At 52.6% G+C, this 14,173-nt stretch overlaps 1 protein-coding gene across 4 annotated transcripts in view; it reads left to right on the forward strand.

Moving 5' to 3' along the window:
• Positions 1-14,173, forward strand: part of CSMD2 (CUB and Sushi multiple domains 2) — a 592,855-nt gene that overhangs the window by 316,771 nt on the left and 261,911 nt on the right. For 3 of the 4 annotated variants that reach the window (XM_023633833.2, XM_023633839.2, XM_023633867.2), the window contains exons 11-12: positions 5,411-5,514; positions 8,779-8,891. The exons of the other annotated variant lie outside the window; for it this stretch is intronic. In XM_023633833.2, the coding sequence (XP_023489601.1) occupies positions 5,411-5,514; positions 8,779-8,891 (217 nt within the window). The remainder of the gene's footprint in view (positions 1-5,410; positions 5,515-8,778; positions 8,892-14,173) is intronic. 4 annotated transcript variants of the gene reach the window in all.

The following is a 14,173-nucleotide window of genomic DNA, read 5'->3' on the forward strand; positions in this document are numbered from 1 at the left end:
ATTTAGCCATCCTTAGCTCTGAGGTGAGCTACATACATTGCCACACTCCACAGTCAGGGTTCTCTTGGGAAGGGGTACGTGGGGGGAGGTTTACAGTGAGTAAACCACGATCTATGTCTGTCACAGAATTCTAAAACATGGACTGGATCAAGAGGGAACTGCTTTTGTTAGAGCAGGCCCCTCCCCACCCTGGCTCCTCTCCACCCCTGTTGGTGGCCCTTGACATACCCTTACAGAAGCCTGGGGTGCCTGGGAATCCAGTTCAAAAACCATTGCTCTAGGGCAGAGGTCAGCAAAGTTTTTCTGTAAAGAGCCAAATAGTAAATGTTTTAGGCTTTGAGGACCGTGTAAGGGTTTTGTCGCACATTCTTCTTGGCGGTGGCAAATTTCTTTTTTTAACCCTTTAGAAATTTAAGAATATTTCTTCACTCAAGGGGCCATACAAAAACGGGCCACAGGCCAGATTTGACCCAAGAGCCATAGTTTTTCAACCCTGAGGGATTGTGGGGCACAGACAGTTTTTGGCACACAGTGAAGGATGGGCAGCAGAGGCAGGAAGCCCAGCGAGGAGGGAGCCAGTGGACAAAACAGCATCAGTCTAGATCTCTTGGGACTCCAGCTTCCCAAAAAATGCCCATGAGCTGCCAGGTCCCCTGCAGCCTCACAGAGACATTGGGCACAGGCTGGCAGGACCGGGAGCCTGTTCTTTGGCTAGTGCTGGACAGAGCTCAGAAGCAAGGAGTGTTCTCCAGCAGTGGGCATCCTCCATGGTCCCACTCCCATCCCCCACTGATTCTCAGGAAAGGCAGCTGTGCTGAGGGGCATCGGCTCCAGGACTCTCTCCCCAACCCCGACCTGCTCCCTGCAGTGATCACAGACTCAGACTCCCCTAAGCCCTCCTCCCGCTCCGGGACCCTGTACCAGCGCCTGGCTGGTCTCTCTGCCTCCACCTCCCTTCACGCTGAGCTGTAGCTACCCCTCGTCTTTGCCATCGAGTCCAGGCTGCTTGCTCTGGCCTGCCTGGCAAAAGGCAACTGCAGGCTCAGCCAGGCTGCTCTTCTCCCACTCCCTCCCTTGCCTCAGCTTTCCTCCCTGCTCTTCGTTCCCCTGTTCACCGCTCCCAGCATTTGCTGGACAGAACCCACCCCCTTCTTCATCTTGCAAAGGCCCAGCACGCCCACCAACTCTGCAGGACCGCCTTTCATGTCTCCCTCCTTTGCAATCCTCGGTACTCACCGTCCGCACCATGCCCTTGCCGTTTAGATTCGGCCCTAAATCGTCAGGCAAGTGAGGTCACTCATGGGAGGCAGCTAGCACGGTGCTTGGCACATGGCAGGTGCTCAGTAATTATGTCCTAGATGATGGGTTCGTCTATTCATTTAGCCAACGGGTGTGAATTGGGTGTCTGAGCTGCATACAAATGTGCCTCTTTGATCACGCCTGTTTCATGTGCTGCCACTCTCCTGCCTCGGAAAGGTGCTTTGTGAGCTTCATTGATCTGCATGTTAGTTAATGAGTCATTATAGGAGCCTATCTTTCAACAAAGGCCAAAGCAGAGGAGAAAAAAAAAAATGAAAGCATCAGTACATTGTGCACGGGGGCCGCCCCGAAGCTGTGCGTGTTGTGCAGTCTACTTGGTGTAATTAGCGCCTACGTCAGGGTCAGATGCTCTAATGTGCGGTTCACATCAATGGCTGCTCTAACTAGTAATGTGAACCATTTTATGGCTGTGGGTTCTGGCCTTCGAAACAATATTTTCCCATTATAGATGCAGTAATCGTATGCTCCTTTTTTTTGGAGGTGGCTTGGTGAGCTAGTGTCCTCTGCCCCCACGCTGGCTGGAAGGGGCTGACAGTGGTGAGAACGTGCAGCCACCAGAACCCTTGTTCCCTGCAGAGGCCCAGCCCCTCCTCCTGCAGAAGCGCTACGGCCCGGCAGAATCCTATGTGCTACAAGTGTTTGCTGAGCACCTGCTGGGATCCAGAAAAAGAGCTCAGAGAAAGTCTGAGCAGATAAGTTACAGTCCCTGCCTTGTGGACCCGAGACCTCGCTGGGACACCATGAGGCAGTAAGGCACAGAGGCAAAGAGCTTGGCCTCTGGCTGCCTGGTGAATCTCAGTTCTACCACTTAGCTGGGTGATCTTAGGGAGGTTGCCTAATCTCTCTGTGCTTGAGGTTTCCCATTTGTAAAATGGAGCTACTCATAGTAACGATTGCTGTTGTGAGTTTTACATGAGTTGATGTGTGTAAAGTGCTCAGAACAGAGTCAAGTATGTTATAGCTTGTAGTGAAGGAATACAGCCTCATAGTGAAGAAATCCATAAGGGAGGATGATCAAAGACTGATTAAGCGTTTCAAAGAATCTCCTAGGCCAGGGGCTGGCAAACTACAGCCTGTGGGCCAAATCCAGTTGCTTGCTTGTTTTTGTAAATAAAGTTTTATTGGAACACAGCCACGCCCATCCACGTACATATTGTCTATGGCTGTGTTCCTGCTACAACAGCAGAGCTGAGTAGCCGTAACTGCATCATATGGTCTGCACTGGGGAGAATATTTACTCTCCAGCCCTTTACAGGACCAGTTTGCCGACCTTTGTTCTAGATGATAACTCATGTGAGGGATCCGAGAGCCTAGCAGTCATCCCTGCTGGAGAATCGGGAAAGGTTTGGAAAATGTGCTCCCATTCAACATTGTCTGGGCCCCTGGGTGGGCTTGGCACTGGCGGTCCAGAGGCAGTGGGGCCTGGCTCCCACCCTCCAGGGAGTGCATGGTGTAGTGGAGGACCAGGGAAACAGATGAGTCCCGGGGCGGCAGGTAAGTGCTGACACACAGGTGAGGGGAGGCAATCAGGGAGCACTTAGAGAAGAGAGGGCTCCAGGGTGAGGAGACATTGCCAGGGAGCAAAGGGGAGAGGGCGGAGCCTGTGCCAATCGGACTCACGAGGGGGCCACCAGGAAGGAATGCCCAGGAGCTCCGGTAGCCACACAGGCTGCAGGGTCGGGAGTGGGGAGGGCAGCAGGGAGCAGGCGCGAGGGCCCCTCCTTGTGTGTCGGGCCAGGAAATGGCAACATCATTCTGTCGGGCAGAACTGGGGAGAGTGAGAGATGGGAAGGAGAGTCCAGCCTGAGCAGATGATCCCGCGGTGTTGCCTTTGGCCAGGGAGGCGAGCTTGCCTGCTCCATGGGAAAACCAAAAAGGGCACAACATCCCCACTCACGACTGACAGTTCCATTCCGTCCCCACTCTTCTAACAGACTCCCCCCACCGCCCGCTATAGGCCCACATCCTCCCTCACCTGACTATTGCTACAGCCCAGAGACGGGTTTTCCACCATCCCTCAATGCCGCTGCTCCTAAAACAAAGATCTCGCCTCCTACCTTTGCTTACGGCTCTCCCATGACTCCCTGCTGTCTTTAGGACAAAGCCCCCTGTCCTAGTGTGACAGACAGCCCTTCCTCCTCTGGCCCCTCCTGCTCTCTCGAGTTACCACCCTCTGCTTCCCTCTCCCGTTAGACGACTCCAGACTGACTGGGAGTCCCTGGGCAGGTCACGTGTCCCGCAGCTCATGCCCATTCACCTGCTCTTCCCTCTGCCTGGATTGCCCTACCTTCCTTCCACTTACTGAACTCCAGTTCCTCTCCCAAACTCAGCCTGGGCTTCATTTCCTCCAGGAAGCTTCCTTTAGCCTCTCTCCCAGCCAGGGCCACTCACCTCCTCCCCTGAGTTCACTGTCCATGCTCACAGACGTTCTTGTTCAGAGATGCTGCTCTGTGAACCCCATGCCCGGTGCAGAGGGACCCCGCGTGAATGGTACCCAGGCTCATGGATGAGGGCAGCAACAGTTGGCTTCTGAGGTACCTGAAGGCACCTTGGGCTGAGGCTCTGCTGGCACCCTAGCAGTATGTGCGTCCTGGGCTGTTTGGTTTGGACAGAAGAAATCTACACAACTAGGAAAGACCATCCACGGGAATTCTCTCCTCCTTGGGTTGTAGAATAGAAAACAAAGGAGCACCTTCAGCTTCCCCACTGGGAGCTCGAAGATCTTCATCAGATTGAAACTGGGCTGAAATGGACAAGGGACCAGCTCAGACCTTAGGAGGGATGCCTCTGTGTGTCCTGTCTTCAGGAAGGGCACCACCACCCACCCACCTAATGCCATCTACAAGCCATCCTAGATTCCTCCTCCTCCCTCAGTCCCCACAAAACCCCAAATACTGCTGAGACCTGTCTCTCTTTTGCATCCCCACTGCCCTCCTCCGTCGCCCACCTAGACCACCACAAAAGCCTGGAGGCGGCCTCAGCAGCTCTGGCCTCACTCCTGCCACATCAGCTTCCACACAACAAGCCAGACTGATGTTTTTCTCAAACATCTGTGTCCCTGTCACCCGCTGTTTAAAACTCTCTACCACCCCTCCCTCAGCATAAACCCCGACTCTTTGGGGCAGGAGGGTATGAGATCCCTTGCACCTAGCTCCAGGCCAACTTCTCAAGTTCTGGAGCTTCCTGAGTCACCTCCTCGCACAGGAGGCCCAACCAGGTTGTCCTCAGGGTGAGGCAGCTAGCAAGTGTGTTCAGTTTATAGACCTGCCATTGAATGACCCTGAACACTTGTTCTGGAATGTTCCATGTCTGCCACCACCCAGGCCTTGTGTACCTGACTCCTCAAAATGTCCCCCTCCCTCTCCCAGCATCCCCCTTTGGCCTGACAGTCTTCCGTAGCCTCCAGAATTCCCTCAGACACTGCCATCATGAACAGCCTCCCCTCTGGCCCCCACCCAGGCTCGGCGAGCCCCAGACCCCTGTGCTCCCCCAGCCCTCACTGTTGAAACCCCACCTCCGAGCCTGGCAGATGGTGAGTGCTTAGTAAATATTTGTTGAAGGCAGGACTACAACAAGTTGAAAGAGAGGAATCTTGTTGAAATCTGCTTCCTGGAACATTCATTTATTCCACAAATAAACAAACAGGAAGGATGGAGAGAAGCAGGCAGAGGAGAGGCTGGGAGAAAATGCTGTAGGTCCCTGGGGGCAAGATAGCTGAGATTCCACATGTGGCCTGAAAAATTGCCACAGAGCCCGCGGGATTTTCTGCGCATTAAAGCGTGAAGAGAGAGTCTAATCATCTCGCAATCGGCCAGATGTGGCTGGTGTTGCCATGACAGCCCCCAGAATTGGCCAGATGTGCCGTGAACATCTTTGGAAAACATCAGGGGACCCCGGAGACTGTGTGGCCTGGAGAGAAACAGTTGACACTCAGAAAGGTGGCATGGGGATGCTCAATCGGCCTGAGGCCAGTGTGGGCTGGTGTCACTGGGACTCTGGGACACATGAGGAAACTTCTTACTCTCCCCACGGCTGTGGAAGTCTCTCCCAGAGCCCCTGCGTCCTCCCTAATCCCGTGCTCCCTCCCTAGGTGATAAAGCTGGCCTTCGAGGAGTTTGACTTGGAGAGGGGCTATGACACCCTGACGGTCGGGGACGGTGGGCAGGACGGGGACCAGAAAACAGTTCTCTACATGTAAGTGAAGCGGAGCAGGTGGTGGGGAGGGCGGGAGCACGGGGCAGCGGGATGGGCTTGCCGAGTCCTGCCTGGTCCCCCTGACCACGCAGGGACGAGGACAAGTGTCCTGCAGAGCTCCTGGTTTCAGCAAAACTCCCTCCACCTCTCTCTACTCCAACCAAGAGAAACAGCCCTGGGCCCCGTCATCATGGGGAATTCGCAGGAAGAATGTCCGGGATGAGCAGTGTCTTGGGAGCGGGGGAGGCAGAGGTTCTGCTTGTGCGCCTGGAACCTTCCGCTTGGCCGTCTGCTTCTGTGCAGACCTCGCTTCTGCCACCCAGCAGCTCCTCCTCAAGGCCACGTTCATCCACATGGTCTGACTTCAGACAGAGGCAGTGGAAGAGTTTTGCTAACCGCCCTGTATGCTCAGAACTATCTGGAAAATGGATGGTTTCAGGGAATTGGGACCACATAGACATAGTGGCCAAATTTTCTCAGTCGAGAAAGGCTAGTGTGGGGTGGTCTAGTCCAGGGAGAGGATAATATGGGGCTGTTCTGCCTGGAGGTCCATTACATTGGGTCTTGGCTCCTGGGGGCCACTTAGCTCCTCCTTTGCTCACCACCATTGGCCTGACAGGAGAACAGGGAAATGCTGCTGTTCAGTGCATGCAGCCCAGCTTCAGGGAGACAGACAGGCCCGACATTGTCCACCTCCCCGGCCAAGAACGAGAGAGGATTTCACATACGTGAGCACCCACTATGTGCCCAGGCCTGTGACGGGAACTTTCCCATCAGTTATCTCATCTAATTTCCACAGCAGCCCCGGGAGAAAGGTGTTGTTGTTCCCATTTAACAGGTGGAGAAACTGAGGCCTAAACGTTGCAAAGATGGTTGGTGGCAGAACCAGCACTTGAGTTCATGTCTTTTGATTTCACTCAAGGTTGGCGTCCCATGCCACACCCCCTCCCAAGCAGACGAGCTCCAGGCTGACACCCTCTGGTCTTAATGCTGAGAGAGGAATGGCTCTTGTGTAAGAGCTGGCATGTCCAGGAGCTGGTGTGTTGTGGGCACTTCCCGCACCTTCCCCACACCTGCCTGGAGAAGATGCTCTCGGGGCAGTTCACCACTGAGTCAGGCGACGTAGCTGGGCCTTGGGATCTCTCGGGAAAAAGGAAAGGGATGTGAGCCTGAAGACACCCTCCCCCTGCCTGCCCCACTGTATTGCTCAGGGTTCTCCAGAGAAACAGAACTGGTAGGATGCGGAGAGAGAAAAGGGATTTATTATAGGGAATTGGCTCACGCGATCATAGAGACTGACAAATCCCAAGATCTGCAGGGCGAGTCAGCAAGCTGGAGAGGAGAGCCAGTGACATAGTTCTAACACAAAGGCCAGCAGGCTCAAGACCCAGGAAGAGCTGATGTTTCAGTTCAAGTCCAAGGCAGGGAAAAAACACAGTTTCAGCTGGAGGTCAGGCAGGCAGGAAGAATTTTCTTTTGCTCAAGAGAGAGTCCACCTTTTTGTTCTATTCAGGCCTTTAACTGATTAGATGAGGCCCATCCACCTTGGGGAGGGCAATCTGCTTTGTTCAGTCTACCAGTTTAAATGTTAATCTCATTCAAAAACACCCTCACAGAAACACCCAGAACAATATTTAGCCAGATATCTGGGCACTCCGGGGACAAGCCAAATTGACACATAAAACTAGCCATCTCACCCACCTCCCCCTCCCCTTGGGGCATCCCCATTACTCACCTGCCCTGGTTTGCTGACTGTGTGGTACGTCAGCTCGGTGCGCCCAAGAGGCCAGGATCCCACTCTGCCTCCTTCCATGACCCCAGTGCGCTTTGTCATAGACAGAACCTTAGAACAGCAGAGTTGAAAAGACTCTTGGGGATCACACAACCCAGTCCCCTCATTTAACATAGAACGAAAAAGCCCAGAGAGGCTCAACCACTTGCTCAAGGTCCCACAGCAAATGAATGGCAGATCCAGGGCTTGCACCCAGGTCTCTGTCACTCAGGTTCATGTCTTTTGATTTCACTCAAGACATTCACTCAGTTTGAGTGACCCCCCAACAAGTTCTGCAGCAGCCCAGGGGCTCTCCCACCACCCTCGGATCTCTTTAGGCCAATGTCAGTCTCAGAACTTCAGAGAAACACATGTAAATGGGTGGGCTCCTTTGTTGTCATAACTGGGTTACACAGAGGAAAAGCATAGCTTTGGCCTTCTCCCTGCTCACCGCCACTCCAAAGTCAGGAGCCAGCCGGCCTCAATCCTTACTCATTACAGCTTGTCAGAGCCCCCAGTCAAGGGATGTCACACCGTCCAAGCTGGTGTATCCCAGGAGGTCTGTTCCAGCTCCACCCCCGTGGCACTCAGGGTGTGCTGGTCATCTCTCTGCAGCCAACTCACTGGTCACCCCCAAGCTTTGAGACCCCGGGGTGGAGCAGAGATTAGAACCCATTAATCTACTCACCCCTTCCACAACCCCCACACCCCGTGCATGCTGGTGATTTGTCTGTTCTCAACAGAAAGTGGAAGCCAGGTTTTTCTGGAAACCCCAGCCCATGCAGCAGACTCTGGCTCTGCCATTCCCCAGCAGGCTGACTTTGACAAACCACCATCCATTTTGCACCTCTGTCTTCTCATCTGTACAGTGGGGATAACCAACCCCTACCTCACTGGACTCTTGGGGGCATTAAATGAGATAATGGGTGGGAAATTGTCTGACTTGAGTAGGTGCCTGGTAAATGTGAGTTGAATTAGATTCCTTCCCATGTTTAAACTCTCTCCTTCAGAAAGAATGTGGCCCTGGGGAGATGGCTGCACTTTGAACCCCATTGCTCATGCTAGAATGGAAGGAGATGGCTCATGAAAAGGAATGGCTGGGTTCCGACGGGGGAGATGGGTTTCTGTCTGTGTCTTTTCTGCAGTTCAGTTCACATGAAAGATCAAAGGTTGCAGGAGTATAGACATCCCCTTGATTAGATCTGGCTTCAGCTGCCCCTGTCCCCTGAGCAAGCCAGGACACAGACCTCTCTCGTGAGCCCCAGGGTCTGGGCTAGCGAGTTGCAGTTGAGATTCAAGCTCCACCCGTAGCCGATGGGGAGGTGTGCTGAGTCTCCCAGCACGTGGCGCACATGTCAGAAACACTTTGGGGCCCAGGATGCACCCGAGTGGGGCCTGGCTCCTAGATATTCCTTTCAATGTCATCAGTCAGACAGTCATTCTGTTGGGGTGCCATGGTGGGTGCATGCCTCTAAATCTCTTTCTCTTTACAGCCTAACAGGTACGTCGGTCCCGGATCTCATTGTCAGCACCAACCATCAAATGTGGCTCCTCTTCCAGACTGATGGCAGTGGCAGCTCCCTGGGATTCAAGGCTTCTTACGAAGGTAACTGCTCTTGAGGAGCCAATGAACTTGCCCTAGCACCAGACACTTAGGGTCTGGAGTTGGAGTCAGAAAAGCCCTGGGTTCGAATCCTGGTTCCACACTGCACCAGCTTCCTCTCCTTCGGCACGTTATTCGACTCCTCTGAGCCCCAGCCTCCTTCTTTGTCCACTGGGTCTCCTGGGTTGTTCTGAGGATTCCCTGGGATAAATCACTTAGAATGCTGGGCACACAGCACCAGGCACATACGTCACTTCCATCCCCAATTCATACCTGGCTTGTATAGACCGTTTAAAGGCCCCATAAACTTTCTGAGCCTTGCTTATTTTTAAAAGTCTTGAGACTGGAGACAGTAGCTTCCCCTGATACCCTATTTGGGTGTCACAGTGATGAGCGACTGTGTGCACAGGGCTAGGGACAGACACACGCCATTGGTGACCTGAGGAGGATGCAGATGAGAGTGACCTTCATCTCTTGATGGAAGCAGGCATTAAGGGAATAGAAAACTCTGGGGCCCAAGCAATACCACCGTCACCCCTCCGTGCACATCCAAACCTCTTCTTGGCCGATGACTGCTAATGAGGATCCCCACCAAAAGGGGAGCAGAAACCATCCCTCGAGTATTTGTTAAGGCCCCAGCAGGTATCAGGCCCCAGAGCAGCACTAGGGGAGCAGATGACCAGGTCTGGGCCCTTTCCCAGGGGGCCTGCACTCTAGTAGTGAGACAGAGAAGATGACAAATGAGCTATGATTAAAGGAAGAGAGTTGGGGCAGAGCGAGTCAGTGGGAGCACAGAGAAGGGGCAGCCATCCTTTCTGGGGCATCAGGAAAGCCTTTATCAAGAAAGTGAGCCTGAAGTCTTTAAATCGACTCGGTGGCTTGGCTCCTAGAGAGACAGGAGGTGGGGTTGGGCAGCTAGAAGGTACCCTTCCTCCACCCCTTCCAGAGACCTGATGTGAGAGGATGTAAGGGGAGCAGCTCCAAAGGACTCTTCTTCCGCTCAGTGGACCGAGGCCTCTTCCCGTGCCAGGAGCTGTGCTCTGCTCCAAGCTGGGTACACAGGAGGTGTATCAATTTCCTAGGGCTGCCCTAATGAAGTGCCACAAACTGGGCAGCTTAAAACAGCAGCAATGTGTCCTCTCACAGTTCTGGAGGCCGGAAGTCTGAACTCGAGGTGTCGGGAGGGCCATGCTCCCTCGAGACTCTGGATAGGACCCTTCCTCGCCTCTTCCTCGCTTCTGGTGGTGGCCGGCAGTCCTTGGTGCTCTTTGGCTGCATCACTCCAATCTCTGCCTCTGCGGTCACATGCATCCCTGTCTGTCTCTCTCTTCTTCCCGTAAGGACACCGGTCATATTGGGTTAAGGGCTCACCCTCCTCCAGTATGACCTCATCTTAACTTGATTACTTCTGCAAAGACCTATTTCCAAATAAGGTCACGTTCACAGTACGGGGAGTTAGGACTCAACATATCTTTTGGGGAACACAATTCAACCCATAATGGAGGCCAGGCCATATTTCCTGCTAACACTGTCATCCCATGATGCCCACTGGTAAGGACGATGGGTTTACTGTTCTAAGAACAGGAAGCATGTGTCCAGGTGAGCCCGAACAGCAGATGGAGAATGCCTGGGGAGCGACAAGTGCTGAGTCCAATCCCATTTCTAGCTCCATGGCAGGTCAGGGAGCCTCTGTAGGGCTGTTTCTTCATCTGTGAAATAGAGACAATGATATGACCTAGGTCACAGGGCTATGGCGAAGACTAAGTTTAGATAGAGAATGTGAAAATAAGAAGTGTGGCAAATTGCAAAGCAATTATTGAGTAACTGATGAGTGAGTACGTAGGTAGTTAAATGAATGGGCTTTTCTGGTACATGAAGTTACACACAAGCAGCTGTGGGCAGTGGAAAGAGTGCCAGATGACATCAGGAGACCCCAATTCAGGTCCAGCCTCTGACACTCACTACTTTGAAAATGGGAATGGACTTGGACTCGAAGTTTCGAAGGTTTCCCCATTTCTGAACTTCTATGGATGTTGAGCAGTGAATGTTTCCGGAAGTGGGGAGGAATGATCCCGCGTCTTCGACACGCTCTTATTAATCTGTCCATATTTTATCAATAGCTTGGATAAGACATAAATAGCACGTACTTAAAAGGGATAACAATACACCAATCAGCAAACAGCATGCAGGATGATCTCGATGGGGTAGAGCTTTGGGCTAAATTACTAGGATAAGATGAAGTGGGGGTAAATATCAAGTCCGTGTTAAGCTTCAAAAAAATCAGCAACTAGAATTTATCCCAGGGAGTTAGTTGTGCTTTATTCTGTTCTGATCAGGCATCAGAGAATTGAGCTTAGATATGGGGACCTCAGCTTGAGATGGATGAGGAGAGGACCTCGGTTAAACCCAGTGAGAAAGGTTAACAACCCCCGGCATGTTTATTCAGAGGAAAAGTGGACTCAGGGGAACTTGAGAGCTGTGTACGAATCTCTGAAGGGCTGTTGTGTGGGAAAGAGGGGTTAGACTGGTTTGGTACAGCTTCATTGGAAAAGAAAGGGACACATTTGTTAAGAGCCTACTGTGTACTAGAAGCTTGATGTTTGTTATCTCGGGGTTTTCAGTCATGCAAAGACTTGGGGTGCCCTCAGAGACCACCAAGGTGGGATAGGGGATGCCTAGCAGGGGGTGCTCTGCCTCTGCTTCCATCTCTTCTGTTCCCATAAGCCTTCTTTTAAGAGGGAATTTGTAGCTAAACACGCATTTGAAGAACACTGCTTCATCTCATTCCCTGCTCACAGCTACATGATGGCTGGTCTCTTACAGATGAGGAATCTGAGACTCAGAAGTAACCTGCCGGGGATCACACAGAACTGTGGGACCTAGCAGGGTGGAGACTTGATCCTGTCTCTCTCTGGCTTCGATGACCATGACTTTTCCTCTGTACCAGGAGCCTCCCAAAGTGGCAGAATTTCAATTCCTTGTAAAGGCTTTATAGAAGCCAAAGCTTCGCCCCAACGAAATGGGCCATATATCATGAGCCCCGCTTCCTTGTTCCCGCAGGTTGGGGTTTTGTTCATTAGCTCATTTGTCCATTTCACCCAGCCAGTATTGATTAAGCTTCTGTTATGTGACAGGCTGGGTGCTGGGGTTACAACAGCGAGCAACATAGACACAGTCTAAAAACATACACTGGGTGACTGCTGGTCATGGACAAGGTATGGCAGGGCTTTTCCTTGGATCCCTGACAAATTAGGAAGAGAGTCTGGGCATTCAGAGACATCGCTAACCCACAGGGCCTACACAGGTGCTGCACAGAGAGGCAGCAGGTTCTGTGAAGACAGAGCAGACTCTGGAATTGAACCAGACCTGGTGAATCCCAGCCTGGTCCCAGCTGCGTGACCTTGGGCAAGTCCTGTGCTCTCTCTGAGCCTCAGTTTCCCCACTCATAAAATGGAGACCACCATATAGCCTTGTTAAAAAAGTGAAATAAGATCACAGGAAGTTCCTTGCGTAGCATCTAGCACAGAGGGGCACCCTCCCCTGGGGTCATTGAAGTTCCTCTCCACCCAAACTTTCCATGATTATCACTGCTCTCCACTCCGGGGTGTGTCCTCTTCTGCCGGGGACACCTGCTCCTGGCCTGTCCTCCAGGTGGCCCATTCTTGCTCCAATAGGCCCCAGTTCTATGTCCCTGCTGTACACCTGCACTCCCCAGCAGGGGCTGTCACTCCCCAGACTGGCTGAGAAGTGAGATGGTTCACTGTGGCACGGTGTAGGGTTGGGGACAGCGGTGGCAGAAGGCAGATTCAGGTCACGAAGACTCTTGAGACCTCGTAAAGAGTTTGCACTTTGTGCAGCAGGAAGAAGAACCTGTGAGGGTTAAATGTCAGGATGGGCCTGCCTCTCCCTCTTGTCCCTTCCACCCTTGACCTTTGTTTGAGAGGTGAAACCCATGGGTCTCACACCTGCATGGTGAGGAGCCCCTCTACTGTAAAGTGAGTGGGTCAGTGGAGTTCTCTGGTCCCTTCCCATCCTGCTCTCGGCGTCTCTCGCCTGCAGCCTCCTGCTTCTCCTCCACCTCTCTGGATGCTCCCTCACAGCTCCTGCACCGTGCCTCACTGCCCCTTCAGGGCAGGCACTTCTCAGGGTCTGTTCTCAGCTTCCCATCCTCTTTTTTCTAGAACCTTCCACAGTTGATCACATCTACTTCCATGGCTTCAGCCTCAACCTAAACATTAGTGACTTCCAAATTTGTTGCCCACTTGCATATCAGCCTACCTGTGACACATCTTATACAGCTTGCCCCTCAGACATCTCAAACTAACCCATCTGTGTCAGTCTGCTCTGGCTGCCATAACAAAACATCATAGACTGGTGGCTTGAACAAGAGAAATTTATTTCCGCACAATTCCAAAGACTGGAAGTCCAAGACCGATGTTCTGGCCAGTTCAGTTTTGGCCGGGCTCTTTCTGGCTTGCAGAGTGCTCCGTCTCACTTTGTCCCCATGTGGCCTTTCCTCAGTGCGTGCAGCTGGAGAGGGACAGCACAAGCTCTCCAGTGTCTCTTCTCACAAGGACCCTAATCCTATCAGATCAGGGCCCCACGCTTATGACCCCGCTTAACCTTTATTAGTTCCTTAGAGGCCCGTCTCCAAACACAGCCACTGTGGGGCTAGAGCTTCAACATATGAATTTGGGGGAGATGCAAAGATTCTGTCTATAACGCTATCCAAGACCGAGCTCACCATCTCCATCCCCCACACGCACCCCTGCTTCTGTGTCTCCATCTGGATGAACAGCGCCACCATCCTCACCACCACTCGGCCTCATCTCCAGCTCTGCCTTTTCCCTCTCCCACCTCTGGCTCCATTCCCAGGTTCTGTTGGTTCTCCCTCTGTGGCGTCCCAGCCCCTCTGTCATTGCCGTGGCCGAGGCCCTCATCACCTCTCACTTGAATGGCAGCACAGTCCTCCTCCCGGGCGTCCCTGACTCCAAGCCTCTCCCCGACCCCATCCGTCTGCCACGTGCAGCACAGTGATCTTCCTGGAATCCACATCTGGCACAGTGCCCTCCTACTTACAAAAAAAAAAAAACTTTAATGACAATTTCTTATTGCTTTTAGGATAAAATCCACTCGTTCACATGGCATCCAAAGTTCTCTATGATCATAACTCTAAGCCAAATCTGCTCCTATGAACCAATTCCAGGCAGAATTACAGTTTATTAATCTGTGCATCCGACAGGGCCTAGCCCAGAGCCTGGCACACAACATGTGCTTAGAAAAGC

This window comes from Equus caballus, chromosome 2, assembly GCF_041296265.1.
Source record: "Equus caballus isolate H_3958 breed thoroughbred chromosome 2, TB-T2T, whole genome shotgun sequence".
In the NCBI taxonomy this organism is placed as follows: Eukaryota; Metazoa; Chordata; class Mammalia; order Perissodactyla; family Equidae; genus Equus; species Equus caballus.